This window comes from Amblyomma americanum, chromosome 7, assembly GCF_052857255.1.
Source record: "Amblyomma americanum isolate KBUSLIRL-KWMA chromosome 7, ASM5285725v1, whole genome shotgun sequence".
NCBI classification, from domain to species: Eukaryota; Metazoa; Arthropoda; class Arachnida; order Ixodida; family Ixodidae; genus Amblyomma; species Amblyomma americanum.
This window is the reverse complement of record NC_135503.1, coordinates 3,062,007-3,086,195: the sequence shown is the minus strand read 5'-3', so window position 1 is coordinate 3,086,195 and position 24,189 is coordinate 3,062,007. Positions and strand designations below refer to the sequence as shown.

The window sequence follows — 24,189 nt, the reverse complement described above, 5'->3', positions numbered from 1 at the left end:
TTGAGTTTTTTTGGTTAAATGTTATGAGCCAAAGCCAGGCAATAAAGAAAAAATTAGGTCTAGAGCTTAGTGCAGCATTTGCAAGCCCTGACCTAAATGCTGTTGATTTGTGTTGTGAGCACTGGTTTGCATGCTACTGCCTAAGTGGGGTCTTTCAAGCTGGCATAAGGCCACTTTCATTCCAGCCCCCCCCCCCCCCCCCACAATCGTATGGAAACATTGTTTGCAAATAAATGTCCTTATTATTATTATTATTACCATTATTACAGTAATCATTATTTCATTATAATCACATTGTTTTTTTCATTTCAAGGCAATTGTTGTGTCTGTCACCGCGTGATTTACAAGGAGGTGACAAAAAATGTCGGTGGTTTAGCTCTGGTCCAACCTGGAGTGACGCGATAGCTACAGCCGGCTAGTAAGTCTTTCGCCGCTCCGTTTCGCTGGATACGCTTAGGTTACGCTTAGGCTGCTGGGCGCTCTTCCATAGCTCAAGGCTTTCGGTTTCGCTGCGCGTTTCTTCTTCATCTTCGTCACTGGACGTGGATTCACTGCCACGTGACAAACCACGTGACCAACCTGCTCCGCACCACGTTACCAACGCGTGACAGCGTGGCGGCGCCGCCACAGGGTGGCAGTGCCGCCACGCCGAAGGCTCGAAAGGTTACCGTAATGTTGCTATCGCTACAAAAAAAAAAAAATCTAAATGGGACACTTAACAAAAGGAAGTCTACGGGCTAGTTGGTACTGCATGGTGAATATACAGCGCAATTAAGCCAAAGGACAAGGCATAAGATAAGAGAAAGAAACACTGAAACACACACAAGACACTTCAGCCTGTCCTCACTGTTATGACGGGGTAGATTTAATGCGTCAATGCGCTATAAATGGGCAATTGGGCATTCTCTACTTTGAATTCATGGATTCCTGGGAGTGTTCATACCACTCCTGGCGCAGTGGTGCAGCGGTTAAGCGATGCGACACTGTCCCGCCAGGTGGCTGTTTAAAACACAGCCAGCGATGGGTCTTGTGAGATCCCATGGTTGCTATTCCCGAGCAACCTCTCACGACCATTCATTAATTTAGCTGCCATCTGGCACTGTGGGCAGTTTGCTCACAATCAGACTGCCTATTGTGATGACGTCACAAGGTCTCGTTGCCTGTGTGGAAAGTGGGCCATTCTCGCTCACGCCGCTCTAACCCGCGAGCAACTCGCAGAAATATAAGACGAAATAATAATATAATTCAATTAAAGTGAAGTTACTGTTATTGCGATCACGTCCGTAAAGCTGCTCGTCAGCCAGGTTCATTAGGTATAGCTTCGGTAGGAAGCGATATAAAGCTGTTCCCTGAAAGGGCCCAGGATGCTGCTCCTAATAAGGCCGTTTAATTTCCTGCTCGTGCGCGGTATTTGCGCGTGTGATTTGATATTCAGCTGTTGGCATGCTTTTCCCTCGAATGAGCGAAGTGCAGGCTTCCGGGCAGAATGAAAGCACATTTTCTTATTAAAGCCACCGTTTCTTCCCTTCTGTCGCGTGAAAGCTAGGAAGGAAAACCCCCATGGAGAGTTCCCAGGGCGAACCATATATTAATCGACTCGAGAAAAAAAAAAGATAGGAATCAGGAAGTTCAAAGCAGCTTGGTTAAAACAGCGGCTAGTTCCTGCTGATCATGATTCAGATACTCCAGACCGGAAATTAGTTTAAAGGAAACCCCGCTTGGTTTGCGAAAAAAGAGGGAGGGGTTGCCCCAGACACACACCCCGCGCGCGATAATCGACGCTCACTTAGAGGATCTGCTGGCATCGCTTTATCCTGCCTTCGAGCCGCACCAGCAGCCTGGGCCTGTGCAGCCGACACCAGAGGACGTGCTCGAGGCATCGCCTCCAAAGGAGCAAACATTTCCGTGCGACGAGTGGCTGCACGGGAATAAACACCAGCGCTGGCATGCCGCTGTCTTTCTGCCTTTACTGAATGCACCAGTGCATAGTGCTTGGCGGCTCATCAATATATATAGTGCGCTGTGCGTGCGCACACGAAACGAGCTTTCTTTGTTGTTGTTTCGTGAATGCTCCTGTGCACGTCTATCAGTGCAATGCCGTCGAAAAAATGGAGGGGACGGATCACGGCAGCTTCGGGCAAGAGATAATTTTTTGTTTGGGCTGTTTTGTGTTTGGGTGAAATACATTGCGTGGCTTAGCACTGATGAGACATTTACCGTCGTATTGCACGCATGACCGCGTATGCAGAAGCTTCCCCACTGTGCTATCGTCTTTGATTCGCACGCGGATGCGTGGCTTGGCTTACGGGGCGTAACGTCCCAAAGCGACTCAGGCTTGGACGCCGTATGGGGGCAATTTCTGCCACCTGTGGCCACTTAACGTGCGCTGACATCGCACCGAACACAAGCCTTTAGCATTGAGCCTCCTTGCGACTCTGCACGTGTAGCGGGGTCACATGGGTCTTGGGCACGGAGGGCGCATAAAGTGGTGAACTTCAACTTTCGGCCGCATGAACAGATGCGACAGACGAGTCGCTTTGCAGCTATTGGCGACTTTCTGGTGACGTGACAGCCCCTCCTCCTTCTCCTCCTTATTTTTACCTGTACAATGATGGCCGTTCGCGAAGTGCAGTGATAACCAAGGCCTAGATCTATGCCGCGAAACATTTATTGGTCGCATATTAATTGCTATTACGAGCGTTCAGAGCGACTTCCCCACGTGCAACAGCGGCGACCGCGTGTGACTGTTAACACCAAGATGAGTTTTGTCACCGTCTACTTTGAGTTGACATAGCGGCATCCAAACTACGCAAGACGTACGCAGCGAGGGTGCCATGAAGTGTTTAATAAGGAGCCGTATGCTGTTGTTGCAAGCGTTCGTAAATCCCGCGAGGATCTTCGCGGACAGCAGCGAGAAGCAACTCACCCCAGCGTATTTCATGCGCATGCAGTAAGCTTCACAGCCCAGAGACAACTACTGTAGTTTGTGATTTGTGGGTGTTTAACATCCCAAAGCGACTCACGCTATGAGGGACGCCGTAGTGAAGGACTGCGGAAATTTCAAACACGTGAAGTTTTGCAACGTGCACTGACATCGCACAGCACACGGGCCTCTAGAATTTCGCCTCCATCGAAATTTGATCGCCGCGGCCGGAATCGATCCCGCGTCTTTCGGGTCAGCAGCCGAGCACCATAACCACTGAGCCGCCGCTGCGGCCCGATTGTAGTTACGGTCGAAACGAGTGTTTTTTCGTCAGTCACTGAAACTGCTTTCAAATATATTTTACAGTTTAAAAGCTCACTACGCACGCCTTGTTCTCCTTATCTGACTTCGATCAGTACAGCTAGTCACATTCGTTGCGATGTGTGCACTGCCATCATGAGCGCAAGGCGTTGGTCCTGCGGCGTTTTCCAACACCGATATAGATCGGGATTCGCGTGTGTAGTCGAACGCGATTTGGATGTGATCACCGCAGTCTTGAACTCCTCATATCAACTCCTCTGACTAAGTTTATTTGCGCAAGAACGCCTCAAAGAATATTTGGCTAATCTAAGGATCCCTCTATCGTGCACCGTCATGCCTGTTGCGGACTAAAGGCGCATTGACACTACACCAAAAATCCGGCGAGCGAAGCGGATTCGGCCAGATTCGGCCGCTTTTGACGCCGACGAAAAGGCGGAAAGCGGCGTGGCGAGGCCGATCGGTCCGGGACCGATTTCCGCCGCCAGAAAAATTCCGCGGCGACAAACATGGCGGTGCCCTTCGAAGCAGGACCCCTCGCCTCGGAATCAATTCGTCGTTGTTGCTACCTTTTTCAGCGCGGTCACTGGCCTAAATGGGCCACCAGTTCATCGCTTCGTCTCAGCTCACCTATAAGTAAACGTATAGGTGATAAATTTGCTTTATTTATTTTTTATGTAGAGTGACGATTCTGCTGCTATTAGGCTTAAGAGGAGCGTCGTTTTTTTGTTGACAGTACTGGTTTCCGTCCTGACAAGCAGATGGCGCCACAAGGCTGGGCTTTTCGTTGCGAGTCTGTTTGCATGCGCTAACTAAATATGGGAATGTGCCTGCGTTTAACTTACAAAAGCGTGAATTCATACGGTTATGGCACACAGACAGCATCGATTTATGCTCTTTTCGAACTATATTTGTGTACGCTGCGAGCGGTGACGTGGCGGCCGGGAAGTGTGTGGAAAAGCGAGAAACAGTAGCGGCGCGGCGGTTCCGCCTCGCCCGGGAGTCAACAGATGATAACAGGACGTAGTTCTTCCGGCGAGCGAATCCGCTTCGCTCGCCGGATTTTTGGACAAGTGTGAACGCACCTTAAGTTACCCTCAAGCAGAAAAAAAAAATTATTGGTCCGTTTCAGCCGGAACGAATGTGATAGCCTTCAAATCGCGCTATACCGTATACTGTGCTTGAGAGCTGCCGTGAGCGCGATGCGACCTTTCTGAAAACTGCGTTTTGCGTACACGAAACGATCTCAGCTGCACGGCCGTTGTGCTGTTTTCTGCAGCGAATACAGAAGCGTCGCCGCCATTATGCTGCATCGTGCTTCATAAAGTGCATTTTGCCAGGATGGGTGGTCGGATTACGATGGCGTGCCGGCGGCACTGTTTAACCTATGCGAAAACACCTGTGCGTATGGCAGCGTATTTTTTATTTCCTGTCTCCAATAAATATTTGTGTGAAAAATTGAAAGAACTCAACTTATCGTGCATGTGGTCTTGGGTTAAGACAAAACAGTTGTGTTCAGTTTGGGTTGTGACATCTTATCCCCAAATCAGGAACTCTATGTGCCAGCAAGAACCAGTTTAGTTTAGTTTATAGGGCTTAACGTCCCAAAGCGACTCAGACTATGAGGGACGCCGTAGTGAAGGGCTCCGGAAAGTTCGACCACCTGGGGTTCTTTAACGTGCACTGACATCGCACAGTACACGGGCCTCTAGAATTTCGCCTCCATCGAAATTCGACCGCCGCGGCCAGGATCGAACCCGTGTCTTTCGGGCCAGCAGTTGCGTGCCGTAACCGCTCAGCCACCGCGGCGGCTTGCCAGCAAGAATCATTGTCGAAATCTAGACACGAGTCTAGTCGTGAACAGCCTCGATCGTCATAAACAGCCTGTAACTAGCCCAGGTTTCTATCGTCTTGACGTATACACGGGTATTTCATAATGTACAAATATCATCATCATCATCATCCTGACTGCACCCACTGCCGGGCAAAGGCATCTCCCATGTCTCTCCAATTAGTCTTGTCCTGTGCCAGCTGCGCCCACCCTTTGCCTGCAAACTTCTTGGTCTCATCCGCCCACCTAACCTTCTGCCGCCCCTTGCTACGCTTGCTTTCTCTTGGAACCTACTCCGTTGCCCTTAAGGACCAGCGGCTATCTTGCCCTCGCATACATGCCTTGCCCGAGACCATTTATTCCTCTTGATTTAGACTAGGGTTATTCCCTCACCCACTGTGCCCACTTCCGGTCTCTCAACGTTACACCTATCATTTTTTTTTTCTCACATGGTTCGCTGCGTTGTCCTTAACCTAAACTGAAGCCTTTACGTTAGCCTCCACGTTTCTCTCCCGTAGGTGAGTGCCGGTAAGATACAGCTGTTGTACACTTTTCTCTTGAGGGATATTGGCAAACTGCCACTCATGATCTGAGAGAGCCTGCCTTAAGCGCTCCACCCCATTCTTATCCTTCTAGTTATTTCCCTCTCATGATACGGATCAGCTTTCACTACCTGCCATAAGTAGACGTATTCTGTCACAACTTCTAGGCTCTCGCTGCCAATTGTGAACTGCTGTTCCCTTGCTAGACTGTTGAACATTACCTTGGTTTCCTGCATGTTAATTTTTAGACCCACCATTCTGCTCTGCCTGTATAACTTTTGGATCATGTTTCGCAGCTCATGTACTGAATGACTTAGGAAAACATTGTCACCAGCGAATCGCAGACTACTAATATAATGTATATTAAATCTTATCCCCAAAAGTTTCCAATCTAGGCCTCCGAATACCTCCTGTATAGAGGCGTTGAATAGCATTGGGGAGATCGTGTCTCCCTGCCTGACGCCCTGCTTTCACTTTCTGGAATAGAAATAATTTTAATCGTCTACCATGACACTGTTTCAGCTCACCTGCGGTGTTGCAGAGTTTACTGTGAATTCTTTTGCGGACGTCGGGATCAGCCGGGCCGAGATCGATCACACCGGATCGTTTGTTCCGCCTTCGACGAAAGATCTCCCAGCTAAGCAACGTTGGTGCAACGAATGTCTCCAGTGCGCCACAATCAATGCGCTTGTATTTACTGCAAGATATCTGCGTGTTTTGCTACGACACATGCCTGTGCCGCCTCGTGCCATTAGAATGGCGGCAGTGCCGGGCGCGCCAATCGGAGCGCTGGAATCGTCCGGCTCGGTCGCAAGCAGCGAATTAACTGACCGTACAAGGCACGTTCCGCCACATGCTCGCAGGCGTGAGTGCTCAGAGTCGCAAGTACGCGTCCACGTGCGCTTTGAGCGCCAGCTGTGTATCTGACGAAACATTCGGGGTGCTGTTGAAGCTCTGCCGGTGGCGTAATGGGGACCAGTGCATTGAGTTGCTCGCGAGCGTCAGAACACTTTGCGACGGGCGCACATAAGCTGGCGAGTGCCCAAACACACGATGTCGCACCCATGGAGACTCGCCGTGCCCATTTGGGAACAACTTTATGAGTCGAAGAACTCGGGCCTAAGCTGGTTAGCCATGCAACGTGGGCAGTGCTCCGCGGCTGTAGCGAAGAGCACATTATTTTCATAAGATATACAGGCGCAAAACGCTTGTGGCAGCTCGCGAAATGAACGCTAATGGAACTTCCTCTGCGTAACGTGAGATTCAACGGCAGCTATTGAGGCGTTTTCGTTTCACACTATGCTGATGTAAACAGTACAGAGTGGCGTGCATATACATGCACAGTTATATACCGTTCTTTTCATTTTCGACATATCCTTGCTCTTTAAGTCGTATTTCTCTCCCAGTCCTTGATAGTCATGAAGGAAGTGTTGTGATCTAAGGAGTGGCAGGAGGTGTGTTCGCGGTGTTAGAACAATGCCTCATTCTCAAAGAAGAGGTGCATGCATGTGTTTCATGGAGTCGTCAAAGCAGTGTCAGGATAGGGTGTCTAGAATGGGGAGATGTAAAGCAGTCTTGGCATTAGTTGAGTTACTGTAAGAAATTTACTGCAATTTAACTACATTTCCGGCCACTTGTGATGTTGTGAATTGCATTGCGACAGTAAATGCGCAGCAAAAGTAATTAATCACTCTGTTTGAAATCCATAGCTTCTCTTGATGTAGCCAGAGCTTTAATATCTCTCGTGCGTTCGGTTGGGTGCCTTAAAAGCAGGGTTGACGCGCGGCAGCAAAACGCAGGACTGTGCCTCCGAGACCACCGGTACCCTCTGTTATGGGGTCGCTGCCTGCTGGACTTGGATGGGTAGGCGAGAGTTGTTGGGATTCACACAGGCTGCGTGGCCAGGTTTGTATGCCAGGAAAGGGGAGGCCAAGGCGGTGTTACGCAGAGGAAAGGACTGCATACAGTGTGTCGAGATCTTGCTAGAATTGAAACGTGGCGAAACACAGGAAGTCCTGTGTTTCGTGTTTCTTCTACTCGTCCTAGTTCCGTTGTCAGTATGTGGCGATCGGAGACCGAGAAGACAGCCTGCCTAGCTCTTTTCTCGGGAGCCTTGTCTCGCGCAGTGCTAACACAACGCTACTGTCCGGTGGGCCTCGAAGCCTAGTCCGCTTCCTCTCAATCTGTCAGCTGGCCAGAGCTCCTGTTCAGATCCTTCGGGCAGCAGGTTTCCGGGTCTACTGCTTCGAAGTCGGCCGCCCGCGGAAGTCGACTTCGACCAGGAGCGATAGCATGCGGGGCAGCACGCTGGGTCCTTCTTCCCTGCTGCTCGCCGCACCTTTTCTCCCGAACTCGCAGTCTCCGAGGAAAGAGGGGCGGGGGTGTTTCAGCGACCTCCCTGAGGCCACGTTTTCCGCTGCCGGTAATTTATCGGGACACTCAGGCATCCCCCCCCCCCCCCCCCCCACACACACACAAAAAAGAACAGAACATTACTGTTTTCTATACCTACATGCGACAATCGGTACTGGAAAAGCCCTGAAAAGGTTTCTTCAGCGTTTCGGCCTTTCCTGCTGAAAGAATTAACTGATTTGCTTTCTTTCATTCATTTTTTATTTATTGCATATCTTGCGAAATACAAACAAACATTCGTTAGTGCATACTCTTCCTATAAACATAAATCCTGCCAGACCCTGGAAAATTTTAAATGAACCTAAATATATAGGCATGCCTGCATTTAATCACTCCGATAGCGACGTATCACATAAGCAGCTCGAATATATAGCGCGCGCATTGCACGGATTTGCGAATGCATGGACGTGTCTGCTGAGATAAGCTAGCGGCGGCCACCGAGGTTACCAGCCACTGTAAAAAAAAAACTCCCATAGCCCTTTTTTTTTTGTTTTATAATGCTGTGATACCCCTGCCGAGTCGTCTTCACTGTAACGCACGCAACATGAATATTGCAAAGAACTTCGCGCAACCACGACACCTAGAGCTACAGCCTAAACATATGTACGCCGAATGCGAAGGTATACAGCCGACCTCTAGTTCAATACACTGTAGCCTTGATTACACTGGTTAATCACCCGAACTTTACGTCACCAGACGTACTGTAAACACGCAAAAAGGGATTCAAAGTATTTTTTTAAGCTACTTTCCCTCGACATCTTCCCATAAGTTGAACATCATGTGCGTCACGCATATATATCCACACTTGATTAATGTTATGGATCACGAAAGAATCTTTCATCGGCATCGCTGTGTCTACGATACATGCCGCGAAAAAATAAACAGCTAGCGTAAGTGGTGCTTTACCACTGGCAGGCAAAATGCTCACTGTATATTACATGCAATATAACAGACTGTAGAGATATTGAATAAGATCAATTTCGCTACCCATATTAAGTCCCAGGGCAGTAATTACGTTTTACTTCTGCAACACCGTTCGAACACTTGCACCTTTTTAGCTGCAACGACCGAAACATTAGATCTGTTTATTTAGTATCAGTATTTAGTGATGGGCTGTGTTGCCGCTGCGTCATTGTTGTTTTTACCATTAGAGAACGCTGCCAGTCAGGAGTTACGAGGCAGAAACAAATTTGCCAATCGTAACGTCATTTAGTTGGGGCCACTCAGCGTACTGTGCTGCCAATGAGTGACCTCAGTGCTACCTTCCTCCATCCCCTGGGTTGAGGCATTCCGCTTACTCCGACTACTACTACTCCTACGACAACGACGCTAAACCAAAGGGGTGGGTCTTTAACAGCTACGGCCGTAAAATGAATTAATAGCTTTGTCTTGGGTCGCTGTTTCTGTGCTCATATTTGATATGAAGCGCGTAGCCTGAAGCATCGTATGCCCCCGTGTTGCGCGCGAACGGGCGGCTTTGATTTCAAAAGCTACAAGAGCATGTGTGCGCTAAGCATTTCTTCTCCTGACAGTGAGCGGCAAGGCAAGCGTAAACAGAGACGGGCTTCGTCGTGCGTCACTGCCCGACCCCCCGCGGCTGCAGCGCGCACCCGGTGGGGTCCCGGCGCACACTCAGTCGTCACGTGCGGCGAATGCGCCAGAACGGCTCTTTGGCAAGATGGTCATAAATTCTCATCAGGTTCTCGACAAGTTGCGTGCGAGTAACGCCTTGCACCTCTGTGGGCGCAGCGAATCTACTGCTGGTTCATGTGGTTTATGAAACGTTCGGAGTTGAAAAGGTCGTTCTAGTCAGGTGACTAAGTCAGCCAGGCCAGGGCCAACGCCGCACTGGACCAGTTACTTTAAGCTATAGACTTCACGGCATAGAAAACAGGCCATCTTGGTGTCGCGCCCACAAACATCCGTGCCCATAAGCTCCCGGCTGAGCAGCTCCCGATATATTTGACAGAGCCGCGACTTGAAGTAGGTGCTTTCTGGATACGGTAACGTTTATGGCGTCTCCCGCGTGTCTTGCCTGCGCAGCGAAGCGCACAAATGGCTGTGGGCGGAAGTGGCCGCGGCGGCACAGCCCAAATCCGTCCGAAAACGGCTGCTCTTCTTGGCCACTCGGCAGAGAGGGCGCCTCAGAGGGGCATTGTGGAGCTCTCATCATGCATGTGAAGCCTCTGAGGCCTGCCACCTCCAGCCACCTTACGGAATAGTCGGTCTATGTGGCGTTGCCTCCGGGAGTGGCCGCCTCTTGTCGTCCCATCTCGGCTTAGGGCGCGGTCTGTGCGTTCAACTTCCCCTGGTTAGCTTTTCAAGCCTGCGTGTCACGTGATGTGACGTCGACGAGTGCGCGCACCTCGCGGGAACTTATGCCACAGACAAGGTTCATCGACCGCCAGGTCAGCACGATTTATCAGTGTAACAACACATAATAAACGTTACGCATATTTATTCGGATTACGCATATTTATTTCACACATCGGACGAAGCCTGTACACATATTTAGCACCGAAAAACTCTTCATTGCTCAAATATATGACAGACAGCAAAAGATGTTGCAGTGTAATGCTTAATATAAGGGAAAAAAAACAGCTAACGCAACACATTGGTATTTTAAGTACGTACTGTAAAATCGTAAATAACTGAGAGAGGCAACAACTTAATGTACTGGTAAGAGGCACACAGTGCAATATAAAAGGAATTTGTCTTTGTTTATCAACGTAGGCACTGTATGGGTCTGATTTGAATGTGAAAAAAATAAATAAAAACACACTGCAATGACTAAAACGCGCCAAAAGTTGGAACGCGAAAAGCATACTCCCCCATCCCATGTCACCTCCTTGAGTAAGCTGAGCAGAATTTCTATCATGAGTACGTGTACTGATGCGGCTGCCTCGTTAGAATTTCCTGCAGCGCCACATATATATACGTTCCCAGCCCTGAAATCAAAACAAGGCCTGATATGAATTTCGTCAAGCATAGAGCCACAGTGTGTTCATGTGGCTGCAGATGTTAAAATCTCGGGGAAACATACTGAAGGAATGGCATCAGTAGAACCAATTTCTGGGCACATTCGAGCACACATTTCTGACAGTGCTCGCATGGGGCAAGGTTAGTGCACGTGTTCTCTTCAAAAAACTAGTGTGCATGACGCGATATTTTGCGCCGAATGCATGTAAGCAGCATTATCTCTGTGCTGCACTGAATGCGCTCTGCAGAAACAGTAGTGTAAACGTTACAGCCCTTTTCTTGGAATTTATTTTAAGCGACAGGTGTCGAGAACTGCAGCGCTCCTCAGTCAGCATGCACAGGTTGTCGCAACAAGCAACTTGTTTAGTGAGCTGAGTTCGGTACAACAACGCAGTTCCTTGATCGGGGATAGCAGGGAGATATTTTAAGGTTTTCGAACAATGCCAACGATGCATGCCCTCAACCAAGGTTTACGACCACCGGTATTGTTCAAGTCACTTCACCGATGCCACTTGCAGGCGCGCGTTTTGTTCTTCGAGGGATGAAAAACGGTCTCTCCGCCTCATGTCTGGTGCTGAAAGGTACGAAGGGCACCTGTCGGCACAGATCCACGGTGCAACCGCATTACCGGCAATCCGACCGCGATCCTGTCCGTGTCGTCCTCGTGAAATGATCCGCGCACACCTGCACAAGCGTAAAAACATTCAGCCCGATAATCCACTTGGCATGCTAGCGGTCCGTGTGGGAACAATAAACATATATCTGGGCTTCGGAAGTATCAGAATAAAAGTGTTGCGCAAGTACAGTGAACTAGAACGGGACCATCGATAATCCTTACCTCACTGTACGAAGTGGGCGCGAGGTCCTTTTTAGGAGTGACCCGTAACCACTTCTTGAAATTATTGCCTTTTTTCGGGAAAGAAAACACTTGCACCCTCTTCCTTGCCTCTCAGTTTCCGGTATCATCTGTACATCGCGCACGGATACAGAATTGCGGCAAAACAACAACGGAAACGATAAACGCGACCGCGCCACACAACCCAACCGGTCCGTCCTTGCGGCGCGGAAGCGCGAAAGGCTGCGCAGACGCCCAAATCACGTCGCTGCAGGTTCCGCAAAAAGCGTCAGCAGGCAAGAACTGACGCAAAATTCTGGGCGCAGGCCTCGAGGGGTTTGGTCTTCGGGGGATCAGTCTTCCCCATGTTGCCATATCCTCATGAAAGCCTCCTCCTCCTTTGGCTCGTGGTTCGCATGCGCCCAGCTGTTTTGGAATGACGGCGAATGGGCGGCTGTTATCCTTCAACAATTCTCTGTTCGCAATCTACTCATCCTTGTGGGATATCCGCAAGAGCGATGGCCTGATATCGTACGCCATTTTGTGTTTTATTGCAAATGCAGTGCAACCTCACAGCAAAATTCTGTCGCGTGTGTGAAGCCTCGGCTTCGAGGAAAAGCATACAGTAGAGTGAAAGCCGTCATCGGAGCAAAGACGTCGACGGTAAATCGAGCTGTTTTTGCAGAACTGTCGTTCAGACGCCTGAGCGTCCTGTAGTCTTTTTTATTTATTTTTTGCGCAAGGAGACAATGCGTATCCCATCGACGCAGGCCGACGCTACTGGTCGTGTGATATGTCCTGTATTTCGCAATGTAGTTCACGCTGCCGCTTTTAATAAAGCATAAATAAAGAAAGATATATGCTCTGAGTTCTCGTTTGTTTGATTGGGGTCTATAGCCGGATATAGTTGGAGACTACACTATATGGCTTGTTTTTCATCCTTGCCTTCATAATTGATTGTTTTTCAAAGCCCTACTCGCGAAGGAATTTAATCAATAACAACTTTCATGCTCATTGTCAAGTTCTAAATGCACCCGGTCAACAATGGGAGCAGTGCCCATGCACAAGCCGCTACAGAGTGGAAAGGGGAAATGGCGTATAAAGTTACCCTAGTCTTGTTGGTATACGCCTACTGGAAGCCGATTACTTCGATGTGCGCGTACGCAACTTGCGCGCTGTTTTATCCACAGGCTTAGAATGAAAAATACAGGTAGACAGTATATGCAGCGCGTCCGCTTTGAGTCAACCGTCAACCTGGATACTAAAAAAAAAAAAATTAGATCACTTTTTTTCCTTTCGCGGTAAGAACGCTTAACCATTGAAAACAGTTTTAGCGGAGCGTATTTGCGCCTCCGCTCCGGTAAGCCGGCTAGCGGGAGCGCTACTGCGCATGCGCCGAACGGTCAGACGGGAGCGCGCGAGCGGACCGGCCCTTCCGTTCCGCTCGCGCGGAGTCGCAGCGGAGCGCGGCTCAGGCTAGGCCTTCTCACGCTCGGCGCTGGCTCGAAACTGTGCTCGTTAACAAAAACAAAAAACGTCTGCTAAAAAACAGCATGTACATATTACCTTACATGTCATAAAATGTTTACGTGCAAAAATATGCCTTTATAGTGCGATGGAAAATAGTTATTTTTTTCCCCTTTTGCCTAGTTTCACATTTCAACGCCAGGGGGCTCTTTGTGCAGTTCGCTTCGTTCCCGCTCAGCTAAAAAGAAATCTAATGGCCAACGCTCCGGTTAGAGTGTGCGGGAACCGTGAGCGGAGCGGTGGCGCAGATACGCTCTGCTAAAACTGTCTAATATAATTGAGCAACATACATAACGCCCGTAACCCATGAACAATGGCTCCCTTACGCTCATGCTGGCCCCTTCCCACGAGGCCTGTGACTAACAAAAAATGGCAGCACTGGATGCTTGCACATGACGGCAGTGCACTTTGTACGCTGTTCCACATCGTGGCCCATTTATCAGTACTAAGTTCCAAAGGTGGTAGCTTATATATAAGCTTTTCATGTGGCATATATGCCCTAAAGCCCCTCTGTGGTACCGCCAATCTCTGAAAAGCCTTTTTTTCCGCACGCGCATATCGATTTCCCGGTTCCGAATTCCGCCCGCAGTCGTCGTTCACTTGGTGCGTATCCGTGCCTCGGCGTAGCGTACTTCAGCGTTCGAGCAGACCTTGTATACCATCGCGCTGCTGCGCTGTTTCTCGGCCTCCAGCAGGACTTGTTTCTCGCTCGGTAAACGCGGTAGACGAAAACCGCAGCTGTGCAACGCCGCCGCAGTCTCCCCAAGGATGCAAAGTGACAGCGCTTCCGTTCGAGGCCGGAAGCTGGACAGCTATATGGGAAGAGGAAGTGCCGTGTGGGAGGTTGGCGCTACTTCCCCTGGTCGACTAGGGTGCCTCGATGCCAGCGCCATCGAGGCACTCTATGGTCGACAGAAAACGCTATATGGAGGGGCTTTGCCCTTGAATGACGCGTGCGACTCAAACGATCGATGTAACACCGTCTTATTCCGATGCTTCTTTCCTCTGTGTGTAATTCGGGCGCACAACTGTGCGTGGGCTGAGCGGCTTTACGTGTTCTTTTTTCGTTTGCACGAGTCATTAGCCGTCGGCCATGTCTAGCGGTGAGTGCCTCTTGATGAGTTCGTCTATTGGGCATTGCATGCTTGCCCAACGTAAGAGCACATGTAGCATGTCAACAAAAAGGCGTTTTTTGTTATTCGTGCAAAACCTAAGCCTCGCCGGGTGATGACGTATACGGCGAGTGCTGCCGCATCCAGCTCTTTTGTCTCCTGCTTCCCGTATTGCTCCGAAGGTCGTCTCGGATAGACACTACCAAAGAAGCGTCTGACATACACATCTCCGAACACGTTTCCTTTGGGCGCGGCCGTATGTGCGCAGTATGGCAGACTGCCATTGTCTATTGTTATCGATCTCCAGCAGTTGTTAGAATACGACCTTTACCATGCAACGCGGCTCTTTTGTCTTGCTGCAAACAATCCAGCTTCTGATAACACCGCACACAGCAGTTCGCTGCAGCCATAACACTGGGGGATGTACTTTCCACAATAAATGGCGTCTCATAACCAGCCCCTTGGGTCACGTTATAAAAAGAAAAAAGAGGCAGGAAACACACACGCATCATTCATGAAAAGGGCTGCGGCTACAAATTAATGAGCTAAATTGTATATGGCAAACTTCCATAAATGTAGTGCAGAAATTTCAATGGATCATTACAGAGGTTTGAGAGGAAAGTAAACAGGACTCAGGTATCTCACTGCTCTCACAATTCGTACTCCAGGTATGGACCTATGATGTGGAAAGAATAACAGCGGGTGTTCAGAACACCACTCAAACGAAGCTCGGTCCTGTGCATTTCCAGCAAGGCGTAACCTGCCAACGGCGGCATACTTTGGGACCCACCCAGACCAACTGCACACTTAGGCAGGAGGAGTTGCTAACACAGCGGCAAAAGGATTACCTCGCAATGCCCGAAGGTATAAAAAAGAAAGTTTTTCCTTTTGCCAGTACAACTACGGTTGTAGCTGTTTTTAATACTTTGCAGTGCTCCTATAGCAGTATGAGCTCGTAAATAGCCCCATCCTGCGATCCAGTTTGCGTATTTTATCTTCAGGGTATAGTGAAATCTCTTGGGCATGTCATGCGCTTTTCAACATAATGGTTCCCATTTGTTTTTATTCGATATTTGGGAGAAGAAGACCGAACTCAAGTTTCATCGTCCCGAGGAAAATGTAATTTTACAAGCAATGATTCAGTAATTCCCGACCAAACAAACATCGACAGAGCGAGGAAGAACAAAAGTCGGATGAAGTTTTCTTCAGTGTTCACTCAAGTGCTCTTAAATATCCTTGAAGGAACTTCGCGCGATCGCTGCGAGGCTGACATCTCGCTCGCGAACCATTGTAAGACTCCCGTTTAAATTCACACACAAGTCAGACGTCAACGTCCTCGCCTTCAGGGACTACCGTAGCGTGCCTTTCCTATTGACGTCGACGTGACATCAATGCAGCTGCTGTCCTCTGCCGCTTCAAATATATGAAACTTCTCTGCTCAGTTCTTTCGCGGCGAGTAGTCGCCTATCCGGCCACATATCTGTCTCAGCAGACGTCGGAGACGCTGAACGAGTAAGCGTGGCCGCAGCGCAGACGTAGGCACCAATGTCTCTGTAAAAATGGCGTCGCAGCTTCGTGCAGACGAGTGGTTGAGAACGAGAGAGCGTCCCCGAACGCCGCACCCTGCTGTAGCGAAAGTCAGTTCACCGACTACGAGCGCAGATAGAAATGCCGCAGAGTGAAAACAAAAAAGAAACAAGCAAGTGGCAGTCTTTAGCGAAGGCTTTTACGCTCAAAGCGCGAGAAGAAACACGCGACACTTTGAGCCAGGCTTGTATCGTGACCTGTAAAGTATGCTATACCCTTTGTACATTCCCTTTGCATCTTAGGATCAAGGAAACCTAAAAATCGACTTCATCAGACTTTGGATGCACCAAAGACGCTTTTCCACTTTTGCCAAAACACTGCGCGACATCGTGTTGCCGTCGGTTTCTTTTCAGCCGATCAGAGCTATATTTCTGCGCCGTTGATAACGTATCGTGAGGAACTGAAAACTTTGTTACCGCGGGCTATAGGTATAGTTTGGCAGCCGCGCGCATGCAAACGCGTGCGGCTTTAAATCATGGAAACGGTACATATGGGCGTGCATACCATGGAGATGCATTAGCGAAGCGCACCGTTTCGGATATAAAGATCGCTTCAGCGACAACTAGTATTGGTGTACGTCAGAGGGCGATTAATCATACGCTTATTAGGTCAATTGCCTAATTTCTATGGATCAAACTTATGACTGTTGCCCTTAGGCGCTTGGTTGCAGCGATGTAATAGCTGCATAAATGTTTACAACTCCAAGAACTCCATTACCCTCGGCACCGCGGCTCAACAAATATTGGATAACTCGCGCCCTTTAGAAAATCGTATGTTATTTGAGGGCACACTGGGACGCCCAGCGGCACTGGTGTCACGTGACTTTCTCTTTCGGCAGCCAGCGACGGCGAGCACCGCAGCGCAAGGAGGCCCACGTGGCAAGTGACACGACATGGACGTTGAGTGAGTGAGCGCGCCAAAGACGCGCAGTTACCGAAAGGCGCACCAGATAGCCGGAATTTCTTGAACCACAGTGGCAAGGGTAATCGCGTTTTAGAAATTCTAAAAATGGGTATGGCTGTCACGGTTAGCTGCACATTTCTAATTAGAACTAGGCGTGTTACTGCAATAATTAAATGAATAGCTCTTGGAAATTATTCTACCAACGCATAGCTAACATTATGAACCATTTTTTTATGTCCGCCAACACTGGCTGACATCTAAATGCCGAAAATGCCGCCTTGATACCTCTACGAGCTTATATTAAACAAAACAAATTAGGGGCTTCTTCGCTGAAACGCGCGGTACTTCTTGCGTGGTGTGGCGAAGATCGCTTCTTCCGAATGCCACGGCGAACTTCAGCGGGTTAGTTTATCTTCTGCTTGGTCGGTGCCTTTGTTCGCTGCTGCTGTTTATGTTGGCGGGTTAGATGGAAGTGTACAGAAGGTTTCGAAGCCCCAGTGATCGCAACGGCTTCCACGAGGTCTTTAATAATTTTTGAACAGCCCACATGTTACGCTAGCACTGTAAAAAGCAGCGTGAATAACGGAGACTGGTTCTATAGACTCCGGAAAGATGCAGTTTTCATGCTAGTGTGGTATTGTACGTAGAACACCGGAATGATTTTCTTGTCGCCTCAGGCTTGCTACCTTTAACTGTACACACGCAAAATGGTCGTCAAAACACTGCCGCGCATTTCCCACGGGCGTGTGCGCGAAACGGCTCGCCGAAGCGGAGTATACGGCTCAGAACCGTTACAAGGCCCCGAACCGTCCTGCGACAAAGAGCCCCGAGCGATTGGCACCATTATCTTCCTCGCCTGCATTGTGTCTGGCGGCGGGTGACGCTGCAACGGCGGCAGGAATCCCTCACCTGGAGTAACCAGCACCTGGGGTTTGAACCCCCGCTGCCTCGCGGCTACATGACGCATCTGCAGACGCCGCCCCGGGGGAAGGCGACGCGAAAAAGTAAAATGGAGATGCGTAGAGGGTCCTGACTCTGAGAGACGTCAGGGAGTAGATGCTGCGCTTTTGTGAGGAAAGGCGCTGCGGAGGCGAGAACCGATGGGCTCGCTGTGTGTGTTTTCTTGCGTTTCCGTTTGTTTATTTCAGGGCAGACCAATGCACTTGTAACTTAAACGTTTCGCAAAGTTTGCGGGCGATGGGCACCAGAGCAGGGACCGCTGCGAACAAACTGCATGCGGTAGAAAAATAAGCTAACATTTTACTGCTTTCCTTAAGAGCTGATGCGTAAACGTAATTCGTAAATAAATAATTGTGGGGATGCGTTACAACTTGAGTCAGCAATCGTTAAGAATTACGTCTCATCCACATGCATGTTTCAGTTCTGCGTGGTGAAGGGAGAAAGCGCATCACATTAGAACGCCACCTTACTCGACAATAGTAATGGTAACAGATTTATTGTTTCATTTACAGGACAGAAAAACGCGCTTTGAGGACATCTTAGTAGGAGTACCTGGAACACAAAATGTGCACGAATAAATACAGCATTCTTCAAAACTGCTAGAAATGGCATAAATCCATATGCACTGCCAGATCTTCCTCAGTATATAAAAAAAGAAACAAGTGCAGTTTAGGCCTACTCATTCTTAACAGGGTGAAAGCGAGATGGTTTTTTTTTTAATTTCGGAGCTTCATTTTCAGCCCTTGAAGCGCAATGCGAGAGATATGTCAAATCTTGCTTTGGATTACCTTCATATATTTTTTGTCCGCGTCGAGTGTATCGCTTCTGCCTTCTCCGTGTTTGGTTATTTCATTAGCTGCATCGTGCAGCGTGTTTTCAAGACATTGCCGATGAGAATCGCACGCAAACACGATTCGCAAAAAAATTTGCAAGAACTAAACAAGGAAAGAATCGTAATTACCTCTGTCTGCAGGGTTGCTTGCGACACGATAACTCCTCTTCTGTTTGGGCGTTGTGACGACGGCTGCAGCGCCATCTGTGGGGCTGCAGCCGTCGTTTCCGCAGCCATAGTTTGTGTGTCCGCAGCTGTTGGATGCAGGTATGCTCCACGCCATGACGTACCCTGCTTTTCCTCCTTTCCATTGTGCTTCCATTGTGCGCGTCCGGCTGCTGTTCCTTTCACGCTACTCGGGGCCCCCTCAAGGGATGATAGTGGTGCAGGAAGGGGAGACCCGAAAACAGGCTGGAAGGCGGAATTGTTCGTCGCCCTTCAGCCGCACGCTTCCTGTTGCGATTTACGGTTAAAATTTTGGCCGTGCTTGTGCACATGCTCAAGCAGCAGGCGCCTGAAAACTGAACGCACTGGTACAGTCACAAGTGACAAAGCAGTTTCTTCCTGCGCGTAGGAAAATCGGGGTCCTTCCCGTTTAGGGTTCTGCAGTCAACTACGTGGGAACACGTCGAATGGTCGGCGCTCGGCCACGTTTCCAGTCGTTCCACAGGGTGCTGTTACTAACCACGGGACGGCTGCCGCGGCAACATGAAACGAAATCTGCGGCCTCCTGCTCTGGGCCCTCGTCGCAGCAGCGTCCCGTCGGAGAAGACAGGCGAGAGAGGGAGCATCCTGACGTGGGGAAGGGCAGCCTGCGCCGGAAACAGCCTTGGAAAACCAACGACAGGTTCGCTCTGCTCACGGCTTCCTTCCCTAACCGCTTCCACTCACGTGTTCCACCCCTCCGAGATTCCGCGCATTCCGCTGTGGGCGACCATACACTGTCGAGATACAAAATGGGCGGTAGCTCGCCGCCCTTGAGGCAGGGGCGAACCTACTTGAGGGGTTCCCCCACAAGCGAGAAATTTTGCATGGGAAACCATAATGAACGCCATTTTTTCGACGAGAAAATTCAAAGAAATGCGTTGTTCAAATGGGACACCGCCCCCTAACCCGTCAAGAGTGACCCATAAATACGAGCCCAGTCTAGCGACCCTTCGGCGCTTTCGCCAGACGTAAGCAGAACTTTCAAAACGAGCAAACTAACGCCCCTCTGGGTAAACGACAGCCGCCTATACTGTGCAGCTGCAGTGCACTCAAAGCCAGGATGCCTATTCTAGTGTAAGCGAAGCTCGCGTGTCCGAAATCCTCTCTGCTCTACAATGAGAGCCAGTCATATTTTGGTTTTGTCTGTGTCGTTGTTGCGAAGTGCAAGTGGACGCGGCTATCAGACTTCCAAGGACTCGTATTACGCTATGTAAACACCAGATGAACGCTAAAGGCAGTTGCAAACATGAGCAGAGGGAGACCGTCCCTCGACAGCCTCCAGCGTGCCAGGCTGCAAGCGTGAGACGGAAGGACAACAATGTACAAATGAAATGTGCAAAGAGAAACGGAAAAATAAAAGTAAGGAATGCGTCAGTTGAGAAACACAACACACGTATACACGGGCTCAGTGTGTGTGGAATATACAGGGTGTTTAACCTAGGATTTTGCGCAATTTTTAAAAATAGGCTTTTTAATTTAGAACAGAGCTTTTTTCGGCACGGCAGCATTGACGGCGGTGTATTCCGTCAGAAAAGAGCTAAGAGGCGCTAACTAGCAGGCTGGTTAACTAATATTGAGTAAACTTATTAATTATTGCTGTTAGGCTCCTTCACTACTGAGATGCGTGTAGCCCACCGTAAATAATATCCACATCAGGTTTCAGAATTTCGAAAACGCGGTTACCCTAGGTGCGTTGGCCCTACAAATTCTGACTATTTCGTCGAGTTACGTGCAATGGAGAGGTTGCTTCGCTTGCAAGATTCTCGAAAGCGCATGTATTTTGGCACAGTGCAACTAAAACTTGTTGGACCACAGTACCGAAGGTAACCGCATTTTCGAATTTCGAAATGTGATGTAGATATTACTTACAGTGGGCTGCGAACCTCTCAATAATCAAGAAGCCTAACAGTAATGATTAAAAAGTTAACTATTCCATAATAATTAATCAACCTGCTATTTGATGCCTCTTAGCTGCATTATGATGTATTACACCGCCGATAATGCTACGCCGAAAAAAGCGCACTTCTAACTTAAAAAAAGCCTATTTTAAAAATATTTTTAGTCTTAAGTGAAACACCCTGTATATATTAGAAACAGTATGGGGAAAAGGGCTGGGTACACTTTCCGGCACCGCCCTGCTATTGTGGGCCCTCCTCTTGGGGTTTTCTTTTTTCCTTTTTATTCTACTCCAACTTGTATGCCTCGTTTTTCTTTGTCGGCAATTCTCACTTTAACGGCACCGCTTTAACGGCACCGGAGAACGACTAGAGCACTGCACAACGAAGCCTCGACTCTTTTCTTCTCCTTCGCCTGTTTATATGTACTGCCACATCCTGCGCAGCGGGACACAGCTCGCTTCTCCGTGCGTCACGGAACTTCAAAAGCGTTGATCCTGCAGCCGAGCTCGACTCTCTTTTGTCGAGCAGCTTCTTACTTTACCCTTTTTCCTGCTTTCGTGCAGCTTGCGGGAAGTTTCGCTCTGCTTTTCAGGGCGCGGACCTGTCAGCGGAGCCAACTCGGGGTGCGACCCGGCCGCTAGGGCTACGCCGGTGTGTAATTACCGAACTGCAGCCGCAGCAGCATGACCGACAGGCGCTCGTGAGCGGACGCATTTCACGCCTCCGGTGCGGCCTACAGCGTGCGGGGGCGCGCCATTTACCGGGCGGCGTCCTCAGTGTGGAAGAAAGAATCAGAGGACAGCTCAGCGGATAAAAGGAGACGGCTACGAGCCGAAGAGGAGAAACTGCAAAAACGGCGGCGGCGCGGATGCCAGGCGCCTCGTGAGCGTCGCAGCTGCTTCTTGAACTCGTGTGACCCGCTTGCTTCGCAGATGATGAAAATAAATGGAAATGAAGCGCCAGAGTTTCGAAAAAGGGCAGAAGAAGAAAGACCCCACTCCACGCCATCAATCAAAATACTTCCAGGCTGTGCAAAAAGGTCAGCAAGTGTTCACGGAAAACTGTTTGTCGATGGGGATAAAAGGGCGGCCTGACGCTTTGATGCCATTTAAAGGCTTCGGCAGCACGTAGCCCTGGACATTCTGCGGCGTTCGCCCGGATTAAAATATTTTCACTTTCCTTTTTACGCTCCTTGATTCTTGCCAAAAAATAAGGACACGCTGTTATTTAAAACTGAGGACGCAAGCTACTTGGGCATCGGTGAGCCCCAGAAAATATCGAGGAAAGTTTCTGGAAAGCTAAAAAAAAAAAATCGAGAGAGCGTTTTACAACATTAATGTACTGTGCGAAAGCATGGCGTAAGAAGGCAGGTGCGGCCACCTGTGGAATTTGTGCCGTCCGGTTTGGTCTAGAACAAACAAACAAACAAACAAACAAACAAACAAACAAACAAAAAAACCAACAAACAAACGTTAGAGGATTTTCCTCGGGTCAGAACCCCCCGACTAGTGCTCTCGCACTAAAACGGAAGTATTGCGTCTGTGAAGCTTCGTAGCGCGATGACATGTATTGAACGGTGTAACGCTGAAGCGTGAGCGAGCAGCGCGACGCTTGGCGCAGACGACCGGCACGTAGAAGTGGACGCGTCGTGTACTCAGGGGAGTGCCTCGACGCAGGTGTGCGATGGGGTGAAGCAGTTGGCTCGCTGAATTTTTTCGTATTGTTTTTTTTTTCACCATTTCATCACTTCCGGAATCACCCTCTCATATATCACTCACTCTGCCAAAGCCGCACCGATGGGCTAAACAATGGGCCTGCGGTGAGCTGCGCTCTTCCTCCGCCGTACCTATTAACGGTAACAGTGCCTCTGGGGCCATCTATCGGGCGTCGCATGCAACCTCTATTCGGAGGGCAGCGCGAGTGCAAAATCCCCTCCCCAACGAAGCGAGTCACTGCACGCGGTGCATGTGCGAAAAAAAAAAAAAAAGAAATGTGTGCACGACTGACGGCAGTGCCCACGCGGAAGGAAGAACAGATGCACACAATCACCTGCGAGGTTAACTAGTGTGCTGAGGTAAAAAAGAAAACGCAGTGTCTAAAATTAAGATAGTTTCGATGTTCCCAGTCGATTTAGATTAAAGGTGTTGCGGAGGTAGGCTCATGTCTGAACTCACGCGTCCAACGCATGCCCGTCTGCTGCTTGTACGTGTACATGGAGCTCAGACTTTGCCACATTCAAGGAGCAGCAAGGAGAAGTTCGCACATTCTTACATCACACTCACACAAATGACACCCGTCGGCGACCGGTTGCGCGGAAAGAGTATCGCTCTCTCTCGCTGGCGACCAGCAAAGATACGCGTTCCCTCGGTGCTTTCACTTAATAGCATTTGCGCCTCTGAAGCGCGGGTATGTGTACTGGTGATCGAGCTCTTGTACCCAGCACAACACGCATCTCACCGCGCAGATTTTATGCTAGCTCTTCTTTACCGGAAAATAGGATTTCCATCGCTTAAATTTTTAGATTCCGTCTCACAGACAAGGGAAAAGGCATGTCGAGTCTATCTGAGGTCTACGCTGGTACAGCGGCGATGAACAGGCCGGTGAGCCTGCCGTGTTGAAGACATGCTGCACCGCAATGCGCGGAAGAACGACCGGAAAGCCAGAAGCGTGAATGCCGCTCAGCTTCCAGGTAAACAGCGACGTTTGCGTAGTTCATGGGCAAACACCGATACTGAAGCTTTGTCTTCTCTTCCCGCGAACGCCCGTGTACGTGGGGTTTAAACAACGCGGGCTCGAAGTTAGCGTGAGCCGAACGGACCCCGTTAAGCCGTCGTCACACGCGAGCAGAGATGCGGAGCGCGCACTCAGCTTACAACAGGGAAAGCCTCGTGTATAAAGCCTACTTCGGCACACGGCAGAAAATAACATGTGCCACATATGTCTTCATGGAAATAGCCAGGAATCATTTTGCATTTCGCGCGTTGCAAGTGAATCAAGTGCGGCGAAAGGCCCAAACGCATATGTGGTACATAGTGTTTGCCATGCGCGTCGCAGAGCAATCCGCTTTTTTTTTTCACAAGGTCGCACTGCGCATGCGCGCCTCTGCCCCACTGGTTGCAAAGAAATAGGTCGTGGAACTGTTGCTTACTGCAATGAATACTGCACAGGAAGGGCCGTCCTGTCGAGAAACGTGTTACGGGTGGCGTGCTAACAAACGAGCGTCGTTTTTGTGTTTGTGTGTGACTGACTATTGTGTGCGTGTGAAAATCTGGTACCGATCCCTGGCTGTGTGAGATGCTTTTAGCGTCTCTTCAAGCAGCGTG

General features: G+C 49.5%; 1 protein-coding gene and 1 long non-coding RNA gene across 10 annotated transcripts in view; one reads left to right on the top strand and one right to left on the bottom strand.

Moving 5' to 3' along the window:
- The window catches only part of LOC144098283 (uncharacterized), an 854,931-nt gene that overhangs the window by 534,780 nt on the left and 295,962 nt on the right, over positions 1-24,189 (top strand). Inside the window, exon 3 of one of the 9 annotated variants that reach the window (XR_013307165.1) lies at positions 21,459-22,007. The exons of the other annotated variants lie outside the window; for them this stretch is intronic. This is a non-coding gene — a long non-coding RNA (uncharacterized LOC144098283). Of the gene's footprint in view, positions 1-21,458; positions 22,008-24,189 lie in introns of those variants that run through there. 9 annotated transcript variants of the gene reach the window in all.
- Positions 10,492-19,499, bottom strand: LOC144098282 (uncharacterized). The gene is made up of 2 exons (XM_077630793.1): positions 18,891-19,499; positions 10,492-11,689 (listed from the first exon to the last, which is right to left on the bottom strand). Exons 1-2 carry the CDS (start codon positions 19,081-19,083, stop codon positions 11,568-11,570), a joined length of 315 nt encoding a protein of 104 aa, XP_077486919.1. The 5' UTR covers positions 19,084-19,499; the 3' UTR covers positions 10,492-11,567.